Source organism: Nyctereutes procyonoides, unplaced genomic scaffold (genome assembly GCF_905146905.1).
Source record: "Nyctereutes procyonoides isolate TBG_1078 unplaced genomic scaffold, NYPRO_anot_genome, whole genome shotgun sequence".
NCBI lineage: Eukaryota > Metazoa > Chordata > Mammalia > Carnivora > Canidae > Nyctereutes > Nyctereutes procyonoides.
In genome coordinates, this window is record NW_026575052.1 from 42,809,934 (window position 1) to 42,831,612 (window position 21,679).

Below are 21,679 nucleotides of genomic sequence, written 5' to 3' on the forward strand. Positions count from 1 at the left end.
GTGCCTCCCCGAAACCCACATGCCTCGTGCCTCTTCGTGTAGGTGACAGCAGAGAGGACGCTAGTGATAGGCTGCTCCTTTTACAAACTTGACTGTTCTCTCGCCTCTGGGGAGTATCTCAGTGACCAGCTGCAGGATATTGCTTCCTTTCTGCCTTTTCTACCCATCATCTTATTTTAGTTGTGACCTTTCTACTTTGGAGCTTCTTTGATCAGAAGGTTGCATGTTAGGATCAGGAGGGATCCAGAGGTTACAATTTCTCACCAGGCAGTCCTTGGTCCCCCACCAGTGGACCGAAATATCCACGGTTGGGTCAGTTGAGACCAAACTGCTGCATGCTCAGAGAGGAATCTTAGAACGGGCCTGAGAAGTGGGAGAGAGATGGGGAGATGAACCACTGGGCTCAGGGTAGGGGTTCACACCTTGTACTGTATGTAGAAGGAAGTCATGGAAGTAAATCCCATGCCCAGTGCTAGACTGCTCTTGTAACGGGGACTTCAGTGGACGTTTAATGTGTTTGTCCTCATGGGATTTAAGTTTTTCTCATGATTTGAACCTTGGTGTGTAAATAGTATTTTTCTTCTCAATTGAAACTTATCTTTTTTTTTTTTTTAAAGATTTTATTTATTCACGAGAGTGTGTACATAGATAGAGAGGCAGAGACACAGGCAGAGGGAGAAACAGGCTCTTCGCAGGGAGCCCCACGTGGAACTCGATCCCGGGTCTCCAGGGTCACGCCCTGGGCTGAAGGCGGCACTGAACTGCTGAGCCACCTGGGCTGCCTGAAACTTATTTTTTTTTTTTTTTAGTTTATTTATGATAGTCACAGGGAGAGAGAGAGAGAGAGAGAGAGAGAGAGAGAGAGAGAGAGGGAGGCAGAGAGGCAGAGACAGAAGCAGGCTCCATGCACCGGGAGCCCAACGTGGGATTTGATCCCGGGTCTCCAGGATCGCGCCCTGGGCCAAAGGCAGGCGCTAAACCACTGCGCCACCCAGGGATCCCTGAAACTTATTTTTTAAAAGTAAAACTCTTCATTATTTGTCACAGAACCACATTAAAAACAAAATGGGATTTTGGTTAAACACACAGAGGTGGCTGATAATTGGCATTTTATCTTTTGGTTGTAAGCAATTGACTCTCTTAGCTCTCCTGGAGGAACAATGGTTTGTGTGTGTGTTTGTTTTTCTAAAGATTTAATTATTGGAGCCCCAATGTGGGGCTCCTTTCCACGACCCCGAGATCATGGCCTCAGCAGAAGTTGGGCTGGACAGAAGCTTAACGGACTTGTGCCACCAACGCGCCCCCAAAATGGTTTATGGGAAAGACCTACGTGGCTAGCACTAGTGTACCACCAGGACCTTAACATCCTCCACTTGTCTCACTGGCTGCCCCTCTGCTCCATTCTTCGCGCTCACTCAGTGGCCCGCTGTCCTTGCCTAACCATAGCTTTTGCTTCCTCCTGAGTTTACTTTGCAAGTAGCCTACCTGTGGCCTATGGGGGCCCTTTCTATACCTTCTGAAAGAAGAGAACTCGTTCATCCTTGCAGTGCAAATTCCGGAGAACACAGCCCAGCAGGCCTCTGGGCCAGGCCTGTCCTTTGTCTTCAGTGTCACCTCTGAAAAGAAGGCACAGTTGTGTGGTCCAAATGGGCTCCCCCTTCCCTGTGTCTGTGGAAGGATGGTTCCCCACAGGAGGGGAGTCCTCGGCACCGCCATGGACTCTGCCCAGTACCCTACAGTGCTGGATGTAGAGTTCCTTAGTTCTTCTGAGTTTTATGACCTAAGCGACAGACTTTCTTACTTGCATGTGTTCAGTGCGCATATGATTAGCATATGCCTGTGTGGGGGTAGGGGAGCTGGGGTGAGGGAGTTGGCAAAGGCAGGGACTATGGAGCCTTTTTAATATAATAAGGTTTGGCATTAAAGCCTGGGCTCTGTCCCTCTATCTAGTTCAGGTCAACAGCAGAGTTTCCAACATTGTTTCTCTGAGGCGGTTAAGAACATATACTTCTCTCAACAGAGACTTGTTTTTTTTTTTTTAAGATGTATTTATTTGAGAGAGACAAAGAGAGCATGGCAGAGGGGAGGGTGGCTCCAGGATGAGCAGGGCACCCGATGGCCCGGGAGGGGGGAAGCCCCGCCATCATGACCTGAGCAGAAGGGAGATGTTTAACCAACTGAGCCACCCGGATGCCCCAACAGAGACTTGTTTTTAAAGGTACATACTTTCCTCTTAAAGGACAAGGAATAGAATAAAGTTATAAACCCACAAAGTGAAAGAATGGAAAGGGACACAACAGGCAAGTGGTAATGATTTCTGGGAAGCAGTTAAATGAGTAGGTAGAGGAAGTCAAATCTCTGGTATCTCGGGGGGGGGGGGAGAGGAGATATTAAAAGATCTGCACTACAGAACCTGAGAAAGGCTTATTAACATGGAGCCACCAGAAAGCCCAGACTGTCTGCCTGTGGAAGCTGCGTATGCAGGAAAGACTGCTGGCTGGCAGCATGGGAGGAAAGCTGTTGAAGTTTGGAGTTGTGGCCATGTCAGCTGTGGAACTCCAAGTGATCCAAGGTCCAGGAAACTCTTTGTTTACCTCCTTGGGATCTCTGAAATGGAAGATGCTTTTTTTTTTTTTTAAGGTTTTATTTATGTACTCATGAGAGACATACAGAGGCAGAGACCTAGGCAGAGGGAGAAATAGGCTCCCTCCTGGGAGCCTGACGCAGGACTTGATCCCACGACCCCACAATCACGACCTGAGCCAAAGGCAGACACTCAACTGCTGAGCCACCCAGGTGCCTCTGAAATGGAAGATTCTTGACAGCAATGAACAGAGCTGTATTTAGGATATGCCTGGTCTTCCCAGAGCTACACTGAGTATCTTGGACTCAGGGAAACACCGAGCAGGCAAATAGGAAGCATCCTCAATTGGCCAGCCTTAACTAGAGCTGAGAATTGTTCTGTGACCACAGCCTGCATATGTGCCATGGCCATTAGTCATCAGAGGAGCCAGAGCTTGGAGGGGAGGGTAAGGTTAGCTTTATGACCATAATGAGGGGATTCTTAGTACTCCTTCAGGGTGAAATCATTTCCTCTCTGAGATGGGGGTAACATGGATACTTGGATACATGTGTAAGGAGAAACTAGCTACTTAAAGGGGTAAACGTTCCACCTAAAGTACACTGAGGCTTGACTACTACTAATCCATAAGTGAATGCTAATTCTTTTCACAGGGATGTTGAGGAATTTGGGGGCAAGCTCCCCCTAGAATTAAAGTCAGGGTCTTTGGAAGGAAAACGTTATCAGAAGGATTTTAGAATCCTAAGTGAGGAAGGACCTTCAAAGTCCTGTCTGAGTCTCCTTTAGGTTGGAAGCACAAAAAAAGACTAAGCATAAGTCCATTTTAGAGTTGATACTGTTTTTTCTTGCTATGCCCTTAGCAGAGAGGTACAGTTCTCCCTAAGGTGCATTCCTAAGTATAATTCATAGCTATATATTTTTATAGTCTGAAGAACCTATGCCTTTAACAGTTATATGAAAATCAGCTAAATAATCAGAGCAGGGACAGCTAAACCTTTGGAGAGTCACATTCAAAACTTGGCTTCAGCCCCAGTCCAAGATACTGTTTTCCTTAAAACTAATAAAACATTTCCAGTTAAGATAGAACTAGTGAGGAGAATCTAACTGGCATCGTCGTGTTACCTAATTGGCTTCCGTTGGCAGATACACACTTTGCTTCAACCAGAACCAACTATCTCCCAACTAGAGTCTAGAGACACATAAAAAAAAAAAGAAAGGGGGCGCTCTGCAGAGCCAGGAGTACTTTAACCAGCTAATCTGTGCAGTTCAGTTGAACTGGTATGCTCTGTTACAATTAGATGTTTATACTGTAAAATACTCAGTAAAATTAGACAATCTCTGAGTTTTTGCCAGCTGCTAAGAATTTAATGCTTGCTCACAGCAGTGTGCAAAGAACTGGGAATGGATTTGTGTATCAATGTCAAGTAGGCAGTGTTTGTGGGCACGGCCACACAAATTGTTTTCTGAGTTCTAGTTAAGTTTAGGAATCACAAATTATCAAACAGAACTTTAAGAATATTTTTAAAAGCATATTAGATAGAAATAAGGCAAAATACTTTTTTTAAAAAAAGAGACCAGATTCACTAAAATGCAGTGATAGGAAAACTAACTATCCAAGGTTAGCTGTATGACTAATGAGGGGATTCTTAGTACTCCTTCAGGGTGAAATCAGCTGTCCCTACTCTGATTATTTAACTGATTTTCATATAACTGTTAAAGGCATAGGTTCTTCAGACTATAAAAATATATAGCTATGAATTATACTTACATGAATGCACCTTAGGGAGAACTGCACCTCACTCTGCTAAGGACATAGCATCCTTCTACATCACAATCTTTAGGATGCACTCAAGTCAAAGGCAGGCTGAGAAAGAAAAGGGGAAATTCTCAAGTCTGAGGAGTGTAGAGAAAAGTCATGGACCTTAAAGGGCACAGGTGCTAAGCAAAGACTAATCCATTGTCAGGACAAAGCTAGAACTTGTATTACTTATTTAGGCAGCTTGCTATATTTACTTAAAATACAGATTTAGTCTCTGCTGCCCACCTCCTTAAAAAAAAAAATTATTAGTACAAGCAGGGGAGCGGCAGAGAGAGAGAGAGAGAGAGAGAGAGAGAGAGAGAGAGAGAGAAGTGGGCTCCCTGCTCAGCAGCTCTATCCCAGGACTCTGGTGATCATGACCTGAGCCAAAGGCAGACGCCTGTGTCACCCAGGAGCCCCGCTGCTGCCCTTTAAAGTAACTTGAGGATAGTGGAACTCTCAAGTAAATTGTTAGAATGAATTAAACAAACTTAGTCCCTAGTTAGACTGGATGAAAACAGTATAGCTTGGCCCAGGGTAAGGACACCCTTGTGCTCAGAATGTGAGCACTTTTTCCCAAGACTTGGAACTAAGGATAACAACGGGCTTTGAATCAGAATTATAACACAAATCACAAGAGGAAGAGCTGCCTTTGAAATCCTAGAAAGTTATAAGTAAGGAAATCCCTTGCCTTGTTTACAATTTGAAAAGCAGTCTAGCTAGATAGGTCCAGTAATAAACTATTCTAAAGACAAGTTTCTGGGGCAATCTCTTTTTGTTTTGCTTATTTAAAAGGATTAACTTTCAGGTGTTAATGAGCATAAGAATGCTTGCCTAACACCGTATTCTGTATATAATTTATACCCTGATTATTTAATGGTTATTAATAGTAATGATTATTAATATATAACGAGTTACTCATGTATAACACCAACCCTTTAGGGGGATGGTGATAATTAAAATATATATATAGTTTCTAGTTGGTAGGTTAAACTCTTGTCTTTATTCCTGTCTTCTCTATTAGCTTTACCTTCAAGCCAGGATGAAGGGAGACTGGGCAAGGCTCTTACGCCCCACACTGCAATTTGGTCTTGTTGCTGTATCCATCTACGTTGGCCTCTCCCGAGTTTCCGACTACAAACACCACTGGAGTGACGTACTGACTGGACTCATTCAAGGAGCCCTGGCTGCCATATTAGTTGTAAGTATACAGGGCGGGAGCCTACATCTTGATACTGATTAAACATTGGGATGATTGAGTAGAAAACATGTCCCAGTGAAAAAACTATCCAAAGGCAGATAATGTGGCTCAGTAATTTTTACTGGGTAATCACCCCAATGGTTTTAAGTCATGTAGGATAGACAGCAGATTAAAAAACTATGTTGCTTTTTCCAAAAGTTATAAAACTCTTACTACTGTATGTTTTTTTGTAAAAGGCTATGGCTGTGTAGTGTTTTGGGTATGAATTGCAGAATAACTTGAGTTTAATACAGTTAAACCTGTTTTACTCAAGACCTAAGCAACTCTCAATTTAGAAAGTCTGTTTTAATAAAACTTCCTTTTAGTCACTTATTTTTTTGTACCCTTTCTCTGTACCCTGTAATGTTTGTATTTATTTTCACAAACTGCTTGTATATGGTTCTTAAAATTAAATTACATCATTAAATACTTCTGTCCCGTTCTAAGTATAACTTGTTCTCTATAGGTGGTGTATGTATCTGATTTCTTCAAGGAGAGAAATTCTCCTTTTAAAGAAAGGAAAGAGGAAGACTCTCATACAACTCTGCATGAAACACCAACGACAGGGAATCACTTTAGGAACAATCACCAACCCTGAAGGTAGCAGAGTGCCCAGATAAAGCTGGCCCGCTTTCTAAAGGAAAATGATTGCAACCAGAAGGCCAAGAGGATGAGTTTTCTTCTTGGTGTACAAGCCTTTAAGGGACCGCTGCTGCTATACTTCTTGGATGCCCACTTTACCTGTGTGTATATAGTCACATTTAACAATGGTTATCTAATAGCTCAAAGTTCATTAAAAAAAGTTTCAAGCCTTTCACTAAAACAATGCCCACCTGTACATTTTTTATTAAAAAAATGTAATGCTTATGTACAAATGTGTATGTAATAATGCGTAGTATGATGCCTGATTTAAATATAATACATACTGAAATGGTTGAGTACAACTGCCTTGAGATGGGAGAACCAAATCAACACTTCTGTAAAAGCATTTCTAGTCAACTGTGATCAGGTGGTATAAAATTTAAAATCCCACATTCGTTTATCTGACTTTTTATAAGTAGAGGCTGGCAGCAAACACAATATCTCTCTTGATTTTGGTGATTCCTAAGAGAAAAGAAAATATGGTTTAAACTTCCAAGACCACAAAGACCATAATTACCCTCCGGTCAGGTTTTAATACAACAATCCTGATGATACCAAACCCTATTGGTCTAAGACACAGGACGTCACAGCCACCTCTGAGAGCAGGGAAACTTAGAAACCAGACTCCTGCTCTTGTGACTCTAGACCCTGAAGTAGCCTGTGTCTGTGTGTGTGTGTGTGTGTGTGCAGGGGGGCGTGCCGGTGTCTCAGGCTATGCACACACTCCTGAGGAAAGGACTAAACCATCAAAAGAAGTCATTCAGTTGACCCAAAAGTATGAATTTTCAGCGTACATAGGAGACCCTGTATTTTCACTTACTATGTAAAACTCTTTCTGAACTGAGGCAGGACAAACCTAAACTTTTTTGCACACCTCTTCTTAGGACACTTAACCAGCAGAAACCATTAGGTAGGGGTTGTGACTATAAGAGCAACTCACTCAGAGCCAAAAGGTGGCTGCTGTTCTTTAACAAGAAAAAGGGCTGAGTTACAACAGCAAATATTGAGACAGAACAAACTGTAAGCATGTTACATACTCCCTCCTGCCCACTTCCATTGCTACCACCTTGGACTGGCTATCCTGTTTTTTTTTTTTTTTTTTTTCCTGGTCTTCCCACTTCTACCTTGCTATCTACAGGCTACTCTACAATGCAACAGCAAGAATTGCCTTATGACACCCAAACCAGAGCACATCACTCCTGTGGTCAAAACCTCCAATCACTTCAAGAAGAAGCCGGGGCTGGGGGCTAACATGATCATCTCTTTTTTCCTTCCTACTACTCTACTCACTCTTCACTCGGCTCTAGCCACACTGGCCTCTTGCTGTTGCTTATGCTTCTCAGGCATACATGAGGGACCTTAATACCATCTTCTGAGTGGAGGCCCTAGGTCTATCCCTCAATTCCTATTGTCTCGTCCTTTCTTTTCCTGTAGACTTATTACCACCTGAAGTATTTTAATTGTTGACTTGTTTATTGTATGTCTCCCCACGCTAAGCTCCACAAAGGCAGGGATTTGTGTTTTTTTTTTGTTCACTGCTGTTATCTGCTGGTGCTTAAAACCATGCCTGCAAATAGTGCACAATAAATACTTACAAATGCTTATGTATAAAATCTCAAAACTTTTTCCCAGAGACACTCAGAAATTCTGTTTAAATACTACTAGATGGCCCTCCATGGCATTCTAGGGAAGAGGATCTGAAAAATCTCTTCCTACATAATGGCCAAGAACTCAAGGCTCAAAAGATCTGCCTTAATTAACAGGAACAGAGCTTACATACAGGATACTGACCTTCTGCAAATTTGTTTTCCAGCTCAGTGTTTCCAATGGCTTTTGCTGCTTGACACATCTGTCGAAGCAGTTCTTCTAGGCGCCTCATACAACGAATTATGCTGCCTGTAAAGAAAACAAATCATTTATAAAATGGAGATAACCAGGACAGTAGAACTTTTGTTAAGAGGCAAACCTAGGAGAACATGGGATGATTAGCTAGTAGTACTCTGAGGGACTTCCCATGCAGTAAATGAGGCAGCTGACTTGACTGGCTGCCTGAAAGGCACTATGAAGAATACAAAGGCAAAAAGTTGAATTTTCCATGCCTAATGGTAGAGAGTCCTGGATTTATTATAATGTGTGCCCCTCAAGTTATCTTTTACTAACAGTGGGGAGAGTTAACTCAGAAAGGAGAATGTAACTTGAGCTTTGATAAAGGAAAAAATAAAAGCAATTTGCCCAACAGAATCAGCATAATCCAGCAACAAGTGCTCACGCAGAGTACCTTCTCTCCTGGTGCGACTATTCAAAAGCCAAAGATAATACCGCACAAGGGCCCACACCCCAAAGGACAACATTCCTGGCTGCAGAACCCACCTATGGGCCAGAGCAATGAGAACACGACGGTGCTATTTCATGTTAGGGGAGGTTTGTGAGAGGACACTGGTACTGAAGATCACCAACACACAAGTTACCTTAAAAGACAAACGGGGACAATACCCTTCCATCTCCTACAGATAGAATGTTCACCTACTTTCGATTGGGTTCACAAGAGTAGGCTGGGGGCACCAGGAATTAGAGGGAAAAAAGACTAGAGGGGAGACCCAGGTTCTAGCCCACATTCTGCCACTGAGGTATTAGCTCTGGGATCTAGGCCCTTACTCCATCCATTCTCATTTCTAAGAAACACAATAATAATAAATACTATTTAAACAGTCTGCCTGCCCTCATTTCATGTCACTTGAGATAAATGTACAAATTTTGTTCCCAAGCAAAACTCTGAAGGACTACAAAGTCATGATATAGCCCTTTAGCCAAAATATTCAAAGTCCATAGTGTTTTTTTTTTTTTTTGGTTGTCCTCTCATTAAAAGGTTCATAGAGTTCTGGGAGAAAACTCCAGCCCTCAAGTACAGCCTATTTCCACAACACAACTCTGTCAAAATTATTTAGGACCTTAGCAAGGGTCTTTATTAGATAGAGTAATAGCGAAATGGCAACCAGAACAGAGACATAAATTCTGTAAAATCTGAACAATCACATACATACACATCTTATAATAACCCTGAGGACTTTATTGTATTACAGGAGAGTAAAGTTACTGATGTTCATAATGACACTTAGGCATCAAGGAAAGCAATGAGGCTGCATGTGTTTCAGGAAAGAAGGATGATGTTCAACATTTTCTGAGTGCTTGTTTTGTGGTAGGTCTGTAATATATATTTCATGTAAAACTTCTCATTTGACATCTACAATTTGACATGTACTGTCATTATCCTCATTTTACAAAGAGGGAAAAGAAGAAAGGGAAGTTGCATACATAACTTGACCATGGTCAGAGTGAGGAGTAAAGGATGGAAATCAGGATTTGAATCCAGACCAAAGATTTTAGAGCCCAAGCATAAAAACTGTATTATAGTACCTTGCAGAAATAAATATAATTTCTAGGAAATTTTCTTTAATAAATGTGTATTCCTTTATATATTTTAACATTTTATTTATTCGCGAAAGACACAGAGAGAGAGGCAGAGACATGGGCAGAGGAGGAAGCAGGCTCCGTGCAGGGAGTTCAATGTAGGACTCGATCTCAGGACCCCCAGATCACTACCTGAGCCAAAGGCAGACACAACCACTGAGCCACCCAGGTGCCCCTACATAGTTCAACTTATAATTAGATTTAGTTTATACATTAAAAACCAGAAAATTCTAAATCTTTTGTTTTTAAAAAAGATTATTTGAGAGAGCGAGAATGCACATATGTGCAAGTGGAGGGAAGGGCAAAGGAGAAGGAAAGGGAGAGAATCCTCAAGCAGACTTCCCGAGGAGCACAGAACCCGACACAGGGCTTGATGCCAGGCCCCCGAAATCATAACCTTAGCCAAAACCATGAGTCAGCTGCTTAACTGACGGAGGTACCCAGGTCCTCTAATATATATATATATTTTTTGGTCTTCTAATATTTTATAAGATTTTTAGGCCTTACTCTAAAGCTCTTCATTTCTGTAAAAATTTTCATTGCCAGGCAGTGCCAAAGAATTTACATTAATGAGTTTCTAGAGGTAATAGGCAGTAAAAATTGGCAAGTAGGATGCAGTCAAATAAAGGAGTCCGTTTTGTGAATTTGGCAATCAGAAAGTCACTGGTGTCTTATAGTAATTTCAGCAAACTACTGTGAATCAAGATGGAAATGGGTAAGAACTAAAGAGGGTCTGTCTATTCTCAATTACTCTTTCTGAGCCTGGCTATAAAAGGAATTCTTATTCCTTAGGATGAGGACAACAAAATACCTATTGCTCTTAACCACTACATTACGTTGGTAGCTGAAAAAGGTGTGTATGAAAACTATAAGCATATTTATATCCTAATACGGCAATATTGAAAAGGGTGCAGAAAAGAATGGAGCAAGGCTCTGAGATTCAGAGCAATGGGGGAAGGGGCCATCCTCTGGAATGGAAAGCATAAGGTACATGAGTTTCTAGATAAAGAAGACAGGCCTAATGATTTCTCCCCTTTCCAATGATGCACAAGTGATCACCTACACAAAGTAGGGGGCAGAGCTACAGTAGACGCCTGACATGCCATGTTCACTGTCTCTTAAAGTAGAAAGACCAGGGATTACAGTTCAGCTGTGCCATTTACTAAGTGAGGGACTGTATTAGCAGTTAGGAGTGACTTCTTTGTGGGTGATAAGAATATTACAAAATTAAATAGTGATTATTGTTGTACAACTCTGAATACACTAAAAACCACTGAATAGTACACCTAATTAAAAAGGGTGGATTTTATGGTCTGTGAATTATATCTCAATGTGAATTTTTCCAGAATGGTGATGTAAATCTGAGGTTAAAAAAGATCAATGACACTGAATTGCACATTTAAAATGGTGAATTAGGGCAGCCCGGGTGGCCGGTTTAGCGCCACCTTCAGCCCAGGGACTGATCCTGGAGACCCGGGATCGAGTCCCGCATCAGGCTCCCTGTGTGGAGTCTGCTTCTCCCTCTGCCTGTGTCTCTGCCTCTCTCTCTGTGTCTCTCATGAATAAATGAATAAAATCTTTAAAAAATAAAAATAAAATGGTGAATTATATAATTATGTGTATTTTGTCACACACACACACAAAAGGTAGTGATTAGTCAGAATTCAATTTCGCTTCCTACACTAGCCCCTGGCCCATGACAACTACTTAATTTACTTCGTCTTTATGGGTTTGTCTATCCCAGACATTTCATGTAAGTGGAATCCTACAATAAGGTTGCCTCTGGGTCTGCCTTTATTTTAACTCAGAACCTGTGTGTCCAAAGTTCATCTACATTTTAGCATTAATCAGTATTTCATTCCTCCTATAGCTAAATACTACATTACACTGACACACCACAATTTATTCACCCACTGATGGACATTCGGGCACACATGCAATCATCAGATTCATCTGGTGCTTGAACAGGACAGTATAATTTTCATTGAGGATGGAAAGCAACACCTTTCTCTGAACAGTGTTTCTACCTCCAGCTTTCTGGCATTCTACAAAGTGGTCCTCCATAGTTCATGTCTCGAATCTCACTTAATAAAGTTAAATTTTAACATCTAGGTGTTTTTAATGAGTCTGACCTGAGGTCAGGATCTCAAATGTATTTTCCTGCAACTATTTACCACTTGATTCCAGCTCAGGCTAAACCCTTTCTGGAGGGCAGAGACTGCTGTTCATGATGCACCTAGTCCCTGATCCCCACTAGGGTCTCAGTATTATTCATCAAATGCGTAAGTATCAAGTACTAATTTCTACATAATTTAGTACTAAAATGTTGTCAAGAGTGGAAGAGAAATGATACATGTTAATAAATGGTTACTCTACTATTATTAGCAAAAGTATTTCTAAGAACAAATCCACTGGAAAAATCCCTTACGAGGCTGAGGTAGCCTAAGGGAAGGGTAAAACTATGCCAGCTGAAAGGTGTTTGAGAAGAGCATTTACTCGAAGCACCATGTGGGAATGCACTACATGGTAAAGTTTCAAGTGATAGCACATGTCATTAGGAGAGCTCCTGTGACAAAGTTAAGTGAAAAGCAAGTCCTTCATATGTAGTCAAGAGTACAATATTGTTTCTATAGAGATAGAAATAAAATTTAATGGCCCCTGAAAGCTTACAGTGGCTCTACTCTATGATTTAGACTGAAACCATAGGTTTGAACCTCTACAAGTACTGTTTTAAATTGTTCTTCCAACTTAGTTTGACAGAAATAAGCAGCAGCCACATTTTTATCATTTTTTTCCAGGGTGATAACAGAGGAGATAATTACTTGTATGAAGTCTTCAAAATTCTTCAACTGAATCACAATATTAGCTCCTCTCTTGCAGTAGGCATCCCCTTAAACATACTGTGCCAGTTAATGTTTGAAAAATACTTAAAACTACTTCTGGAGCTCATGACATGAAATGATCACTTATTTTCACAAAAAGAAAATTTATAATCTAACTGGAAACAAATATGGTTTGAGTGAAGGGCATTTTAAAGTTCCAATGCAATCATTTTCTGCCCATAAAAGTAAAGACACAATGTACTATGGGCTAGACCTTTGATTACAGTATTTTTCCAATTATATAAAGCATGTACAGCAACAAGATGAGGAGAGAATGGCTATTCTGAAATAGAAGAACTCAATAATAGCATGGTAAAAAATGGGAGAGGCACATAGTATGATGGAAAAAGGAAACACTCTCCTATATAAATCAAGGTTCTTAGTTATTTTTTTGCTGTTTATGTTTTAAGAGTTAATATATAGTCCATCCCAATTTTAGAAAAAGTGTAGCTAATATAATGGCACCCAGACCAGAAAACCATGGAAGATTACGCTGATGGTATCCTCAACTTCAAATTATAGTTACAAACTGAATTTGTAAGATTTTCCAACTTTGACTCCTCACGCAAAATGTGATATAGAAATAGCCCCAAGGAACTGAAAGGGGGGGAAATCGATTTCAGGAATGCCAGTACGTTCTGGATAACTACAAACTCTCTTCAATATTAGCAGTTTCAGATCTCTTTCTCCATACTGTGAAAACTCTTCCATTTAAGTACAAAGAAAAGAAAAAACAGTCCACAAAGATAATTTTATAGGCCTCCCTAAATATGCAGGTCTGTTGCTTCTTGATTTTTCTTCAAACTATTCTCCACTATGAACCATTCTTATGTCATTGTGTCTGACTTCTCAAAGAAGCAGATATTCTATAAATATGAGCTATTAACAAGTCTTAGAATTATTTAGGCAAGAACAGTCATTAGTTTCATCCTTATGTTCCAAAAAGATGCCAGACTGAAGAGTGGGGGTGCTGTATGTATGACTGACTGCCTTTGCACCTTCACAACACACAAGCTGTTATATATGTATGTAGGTTCCTACAGGCAAAGACAGTGTATACAAGTAAGCCAAATGTCGTGCTTCCCTCTTCTCATATCCTCAGCTATTGCTCTTCACCATGAACTACTACAGACCATCTTGCCACTCCTACAAGCATGAACTGTCAGTGGATGGAGATGGTACAATCTAGGTTAGCATTTGAGAAGTCTCTAGGTGATCCAAAATTAAAGGATAAAGCATTATATGGTGCTTAAAGTTATCAACTATTATGTGACTTGTAATCACAGAGGCCGGGGCTCAAATCATAGTGCCATCATATTCCACACCTCCATCACCTTGGGCAAATTATTTACTTTTTAAAAACTCAGCTTCCTTGTGCAAAGTAGAAATAGTATCTACGGGCAGCCTGGGTGGCTCAGCGGTTTAGCGCTGCCTTCGGCCCAGGTCATGATCCTGGAGACCCGGATCGAGTCCCACGTCGGGCTCCCTGCATGGAGCCTGCTTCTCCCTCTGCCTGTGTCTCTGCCTCTCTCTCTGTGTCTCTCATGAATAAATAAATAAAATCTTAAAAAAAAGAAAAGAAAAGAAAAAAAAGAAATAGTATCTACCCTAAGCTGCCATTTTGGTGATTACATCTAAATTATATAAAGTGCTTATTGCACAGTGCCTGGCACACAGCAGTCACTTAATAAACCTTAAATCCCATGAAGTTCAATGTCATAGTTGAACATTTTAATATTCTATTGCAGATATGTTTGACCTATGCATCATAAAAACCCATGATTCATAAATTCAGTAATCTCTTAGTCTTTAATACTATCAGTTGAAAAACATGTAATATTGATGTGTCAAAAATAGAATTTTTCTTAAAATTCAGCTACAAATAACAGCATTTTAAATATTCTTATAATAATCTCTATGAAACCCAAACTCATTTAATTTTTAAAGAGTTCAATGTAAATATCCAATTTGGTAAATATCATTCACCATTATAAATTTCTATATAAGCCAATCATTTTGAAATAAATAAAACATTTAAAAAATGGTCTTCTTTAGATATTGTGGGTTTTTTTTTTTTGCTTTTTATAATGATTATTTCTTTTATATTCCCTCTGCCTTTCTTTTTTCATTTAAAATTTCTCTTCAGTTGAGTAACAATTATTCTTCAGTCTTTTAAAATTCTGCTAATTGATTCATGCTTAATCTCACTGAAGCCAAGTCTGTTATTAGAAATGCAGTGATGGACAGCATTTTCAGCTCTGCTGTCTTTTAGTGGAATTAATATAGTAAGCCTTTAGATAACTGCCAAGAGATTAAAAAAACTGACACAAACGTAACTTACTAGGATCATCTGTGATGACATTACCATTCCAATTTATTACCAAAAACTACAAATAATGTATTATTCTTGTTTAGCTAAAACAATGCCATCCTAAGTATATTTTTGTATCAGAAAGGAAAGTGTATGTGTGTGTATATATATATATATATATATATATATATATATAGAGAGAGAGAGAGAGAGAGAGAGAGAGAGAGAGAGAGAAAATTTAAACATACCTTCGAAGACATCTGTCATTTTGCAGATATGGGCAAATGTAGCGCCCGTTGCCCAGGTATATACTACATCCATTAAGTGAGGTTTGAATGAGTTTAGGTAAGTTTCCTCATCAATTTCCAGTTTGGCTTCTGCTGAAACTTTTGCAATTCTTTTAGCACATTCCTTTGAAAACAGAAGATTACTTTACATTTCTTACTTCTTACTTATAATCTCCCATGTACTTGTTTTCTTTAGGTTCCCAGAGCCAAAATTCCACAAGGTCCCTTTTTCTTCCTAAATGTCCACAGCTTGGATATTCTGTGCTTCTAAGTCGTGACAGTGGCCCTTCCACTGTAGTTGTTTCCCCAACTGTAATGTTTCCCCAATTACAATGAAGTAATTAAGAAAAATTTATCAAAAGCATGATTTTCATCCAGTTAAACGTTTTCTATATAAAAAAATAGAAACTCTTCATTAAAATCATTTAAGAATAGCATTTAACTAATCTCTAAGTATTTCATTAACAACAACCAAAAAACCCCAAAGATGTCAGTAACAAAACAGATTTAGAAAACCACAAATCCTATGGCAAAATAATATTTTTCCCCAATAATGCTTTAAGAAATAGATATCTTATTTTTTCCCTCACAATGATATATTCAGATTCACTCTTTTCTCCTTGGTAACATAAAAGGTCAAAACCACCTAGTCCTTTGTAAATTCCCCCGGTTCTGAAAGTTTAAATTTCTTAGTAATAAGGAATATTAAATGTTCCACTGAAAAGGCTCTTTTTATGATTCACTTTTCTTCTCTTGCAGTGTCATATAGTTCATCTTTCCCTGTCGTTCTAATGTTGAAAACAGATAAAATCAGTTCATCTTAAGAAAATCATAAAACACACAAATTCATTATTATAAACTACTGGGGCTTTGAGGACCCAGGAATAATTAATTTCTTAGAATAAAACATTTTAAAACCTTATTGTAAACAAGAATGGAAAAAACATACAAAGAATTAAGCTAACTAATCCTAGTTCATCAACACGCCATTCTTAATACCAAAGAAAACAACGCAGGCACTGAGTTATGAATATTGTCTATCGACATTATGTAGGTGTTAACTCTGTACTCAATAATTCAATACAATTTATCACACTGGTGGGGGAGAATGTTTAATTATTAAAGTAAAAAAAAGCACAAATGATGTTACCTACATAAAATAAATGACAAGACTAAAAAAAATTAATAAATGACAAGACTAACATCAAGTAACATTTAATCTTGAAGGAAGTGGTCTCTGAGGAATAATAAACACTAGGATAAGACTGTTAAAAATATTCATTTTACATATACTATTCATAAAATATGCATTTCAAAATATTCCTACCTGCATTTGACGAAGTGGTCCTGCTAACTGCTCTGTTAATTTGGGCATCTCACTAGACTATGAAAGAAAAGGATATAAAAACCTAAGTTTTAAAAGCAGTATATACTTTCTGCTGCAACAAAGAAAACAAAGCTTTCATGATATCCATCACTGTCAAATTATAAGACCTTAGTTATTAGCATTTACAGTTTTTAATGACCTTAATTGATATAAATGAAATTACCGCTCCTTTTATCCTAAATTATATTATTACATTTCAGAGGAAAATATTACATAGCTAAATTTACAATTTACCAGTTATTTTCTGTGGCCACATATGGACTGTAGGGAGAACAAATATTATAAACATCCATAGTAGTTTAGTTACATCAAAATTATTATAAACTATTTTATTACAGTTTGACTTTGAAATAATTTTGGTTCCAAGGCAACTCTCTCACTCTGTGGAAACTAAAAATTTGGCATAAGAACATTAAAAGTAGTACCATCAATTTTTATTTTACCCAGATATTTCCACGTCTCTAACAAAGTAGGAGAAACTTAAAAGTTTAACCTGAGTTAGTGTTCTTAATATCACCTTCCCACTAGTAAAAGATTTGTCAGTTCTCAGAATAATAGGAGTTTCAGGTACTACTATACTAACTCGGCAAATAAACGTAGATAAGTGGCTTGAATTTTATGTGTTGGTCTCCTACTCTGTCAAAAAGAAATAAAAGGTCAGATTCTCAAAACCCATTCTATTGTGACTAAAGACAGTATTTGTGAACAAAGTCTGACAAAAGTAGCCTTACACAAAAATAAAATTATTACAAGATTGTATGCATGTGTGAGACAGGATTTAAATTATAGGTAAAACTTCTTAAAAAGATATTATAGGTTAGCTGCAACCGTTATGTCTTTATTTTAAGCATCAGTATTTAGACAGGACTGGTTTTGTTTTACCTATTATATGTATATTATGTAATAAAATAATGACTTAGGTTCTGTATTATTCCTGTCCCCAAAAAACAAAACAAAAAACCATGATGCATGATGAAAAAAAACAAAACAAAATGGACACAATTAACTCAATTTCTCAGTTTGTGAACTCAAGACTATTTAAACATCTTAGATTTTGTGTCCATTCAGTTAACGGTTACTGACCACTTCCCTAGGCTCGTCAATGTAAACAGAAGCCACTGGTCCTGACATAAGCAAGCTAAGTGTGATTTCACCAATCCTTTGCCACCAGGAGTGTTTACAGTTTGTTCCTTCATCTCTCTGTTAAGTCTCAATTCAAATTTCACTCTCTTGATGAGGCCTTTACTAATCACTTTATTTAAAATAGTAACCCTATCCCAATGATTTCAATCTGTCTCCTTCTGATTCACTTTCCTCCAAAACCTTCTTCACCATTTGACAAAAATCTGTGTGTACTTTATTTCTTTATTGTTTACCTTCATCTACTAGCATATAAATATCAGGAAGGCAAAAAATTTCTGCTGTATCTCTGGTGCCCAGATCTGGGCATTGCACACATGGATTTTAAAGAAATATTTGTAGTTAGTTGACATTTATACTCTAAAGATCATCATCTTTAAATTGCTTTTAATGATATAAAAAATGCAAGGACACAGTTTTAGGAAGAAAACATTTCTAAAAAGAAGTTAATATATTAAGCAGACTTTTTCATATTTATACCAAGTACCTTACTATGTTTAACCTTTCCATCTGGCTAGAAAACATTCTTTAAAAAGTATCAACAAAATTCCATGTCACTTTTAGTATAATTTTCCATCTTGATGTTGAAAGGCACCACCATAAGAATTGATGATACATATAACACAGTGTGGTTTCACTGAACAAATCTTAATTAACCACATATAGTGACATCTTGCCCACAAATTTCAGAATTATGGTTTGGTTAAACACACTTCTTTGAAGAAGTAACATACTTGGGCTCTCAGAAAATAGAAATTTTATAGTGCCACATAAAAAAAAAAAAAGAAATTAGCTATAAGACACAGGCAGAAGAGCACCAATTCCCAAATCATCTTCAAATCTTAGGGCTTTTCAAAGAGAATTTGACAAATATTTTTAAAAGATTTTTATTTATTCATTTGAGATAGAGAGAGCAGAAGAAGGGGGAGTGGGAGAAGTAGACTCCCTGCTGAGCTGGGAGCCTGATATGGGGCTCAATCTCAGGACTTGGAGATCATGACCTGAGCCAAAGGCAGACAGATGCTCAACCGCTGAGCCACCCAGGCGTCCCTTCATGTTTTGAAGAGCTGCTGATAGTGAATTGACTACTTTAATGAAAAAAATTACTGCAAAACCAGCAGTGAGAATCCTACAGCCTCTACCTCAAACCTCACCTATGACCAAGTAAGACTTTAGCTGCTTGGAGAACCAGTTGCTTCATGGTTGTTCTCCATTACTGGGAGGAGTGATACTAATTTAACCTCACTATCCCCTTTTATTTTCAGTCTTTTGCCTAATTTTATTTTCATTCATTCATCCTTTTCTTTCTAGGACTATCTGATCAGACCAGGTCTTCAAACAATGCATTGAGTAACAGAACAAATTTAAAGCTTGGAATATGGTTAATGATGACTATCCACCAAAAAAATCTTATTTCATTCTCCTTTCTGATAATATGTATTTAATTATTTAATACATTCTTACTATATTTGTATTAAGGATAGTGATTTCTAATTAACATTATCCATATGTAAATATGAAAAATTTTTGTAATTAAAAATATCCATATTATTAAAATTAAATTACAAGATATGTGAATTAATAAGGTACATTAAAAATCTATTAACTCACATTCTCTTGAAACACAAAGCAGCTCAGGAGTGCCGTTGCCTGTTCTGCAGACAGGTCATTGAAAAGGCCATTAAACATCATCTCAGTTAGAAGGAGTTCATCAGCACTAGACCACCACAAAAAAAAAAGAGAGCAATTTTCAAATGTCATAATATACAAATACAAAAGGTATACACACATGCTTAAAATGTACAAAGTTTTTAAAAAAGATTTTATTTATTTGAGAGAGAGAATGGAAAAAAGGAGGGAGGGTTAGAGGAGAAGTAGACTCCTGCCGAGCAGGGAAGCCCGATGAGGGACTCAATCCTAGGACTCTAGGATCATGACCTGAGCAGAAGGCAGATACTTAATGGACTGAGACACCTAGGTACCTTGAAATGCATAGTTTTTAAATAAAATCTATTATTTGACCATGAGAAGTTATCAATGAGGAATAACAAATATTTATTTAAGAAAATGGCAGGCCTTATACTTTCCAATGTATCAATAAAATTAAAAATTAAAACTAAAAATTAAAATAAAATAAATATAAATAAATAAAAAAACATTAAAAAATTAAAAATTAAAATTAAAGTCAATGGCTTTAAATGCAACTAATTGCTGGTAATCAACTGTCATCCATGAATCTGGATTATACCCATATAAGTAAATTCAATCCCAAATTTCAAATACATCTCCAATAGGTACTAGCTTATCATTTTTAAAAAAGGTTTTATTTATTCATGAGAGACACACAGAGAGGCAGAGACATAGGCAGAGAGAGAAGCAGGCTCCCTATGGGGAACCTGATGTGGGACTTGATCTCAGAACCCTGGGATCATGACCTGAGCCAAAGTCAGATGCTCCATCACTGAGTCACCCAGATGCCCCGATACTAGCTTATCATTACTTCTGTTTTTCTCCTGCACTTAACACTATCAAAACATACTACTGACTGTAGATTTTAAATTTATCTCTTTTAGGGATGCCTGGGTGGCTCAGCAGTTGAGTGTCTGCCTTCGGCTCAGGACATGATCCTGGAGTCCCGGAATCGAGTCCCGCATCAGGCTCCCTGCATGCAGCCTGCTTCTCCCTCTGCCTGGCTCTCATGAATAAATAAATAAAATCATCAATCAATCAATCAATCAATCAGTCAATCTCTTTTAAAGTATAAGCTTATCATTTTTTTTGATTCCTACTACCTTTAAAAAGTTTCACAAATTGTAATCCTGATGAAGAGGAAGGCCATCCTTTTTGCTCTATAATTGTACATTTTCATATTCAGGTTTGTATTACCCAACAGACTTTTAAAAATCTCCCCATCTTTTTCTTACCAATTTCCTTGTATTTACAATTGTATTTGACCGCTTATAAACCATACCAATGACAATTTAGCAAACAAATCATAAAAGATAAGACTACTATAATAAGTCCTTATAAAATGGGATGGGCCAAGTGTTTAGCACAAAACATTACATAACTCCTGCCTGTTGAACAGAAAGGAAAGTAAAAGAATAAGAATCTTAAAACTTTCCTTTTGTCCTTAGAGATATATTATTCACTCACTGATTCTTGAGTTTGAGAATTACCTACAATCTAAGATTTTGCTTTTACGATTAATTTCATCATCATCACGTTGTCTTCTGATTTGTGTAATAATTGCAAAATATCTCTGTTTTCTCTTTGCCATCATGGGTGGAAAACAAAAATTCTGAATTCTCAACTGTGTTCAGTGGAAGCTACAAAAGACTACAAATATAGTGTTTCTAGATTTCTATAATCAAGGTTCCACAACATTTATAAAAGAGTTTAAAAAAAACCATTTGAAAAAAAAAAAACCCATTTGGTAATTGTGAGGGTGTTACTTCTATTTAAAAAAAAAAACAAACACAAGCAAACTTTATTTTTTCATTTCTAAAAAAGTCATGACCATCAATCTTTTTTTTTTTTTAAGATTTTATTTATTTATTCATAAGGCAGGCAGAGACACAGGCAGAGGGAGAAGCAGGCTCCTTGCAGGGAGGCCAATGGGGACTCGATCCCAGGACCCCAGGATCACAACCTGAGCCAAAAGGAGATGCTCAACCGCCGAGCCACCCAGGTGCCCCTATCAATCTTTATAGTTTTAGCTACTCAAAAATAAAGTAAAAAATTAAATTTGGGCTGATGGTAAAATGAGAGTTAAGTAAAGCAAAGAGGACAATACAAGTAAGGCAAGACTACTTCAAGGAATTACATATTACTATATACACATCAGTAAGGTGCGAGGCAGACAAGAAAGATAATCACATGGGGTATCCCTGGGTGGCTCAGCGGTTTAGCGCCTGCCTTTGGCCCAGGCGCGATCCTGGAG

General features: G+C 38.1%; 2 protein-coding genes across 3 annotated transcripts in view; one reads left to right on the top strand and one right to left on the bottom strand.

Annotated features, from left to right (window-relative positions):
* The window catches only part of PLPP1 (phospholipid phosphatase 1), a 92,357-nt gene extending 85,912 nt beyond the window's left edge, over positions 1–6,445 (top strand). For both annotated transcript variants that reach the window (XM_055332131.1, XM_055332132.1), the window contains exons 5-6: positions 5,404–5,580; positions 6,086–6,445. In XM_055332131.1, coding sequence (XP_055188106.1) covers positions 5,404–5,580; positions 6,086–6,217 — 309 coding nt within the window. In that variant the 3' untranslated portion in view covers positions 6,218–6,445. The remainder of the gene's footprint in view (positions 1–5,403; positions 5,581–6,085) is intronic.
* The window catches only part of MTREX (Mtr4 exosome RNA helicase), a 98,684-nt gene continuing 83,450 nt past the window's right edge, over positions 6,446–21,679 (bottom strand). Inside the window, exons 23-27 of the mRNA XM_055332130.1 lie at positions 19,348–19,453; positions 16,537–16,593; positions 15,171–15,333; positions 8,053–8,157; positions 6,446–6,723 (exon numbers count right to left, since the gene is read on the bottom strand). Of these exons, the coding sequence (XP_055188105.1) occupies positions 6,671–6,723; positions 8,053–8,157; positions 15,171–15,333; positions 16,537–16,593; positions 19,348–19,453 (484 nt within the window). The 3' untranslated portion in view covers positions 6,446–6,670. The remainder of the gene's footprint in view (positions 6,724–8,052; positions 8,158–15,170; positions 15,334–16,536; positions 16,594–19,347; positions 19,454–21,679) is intronic.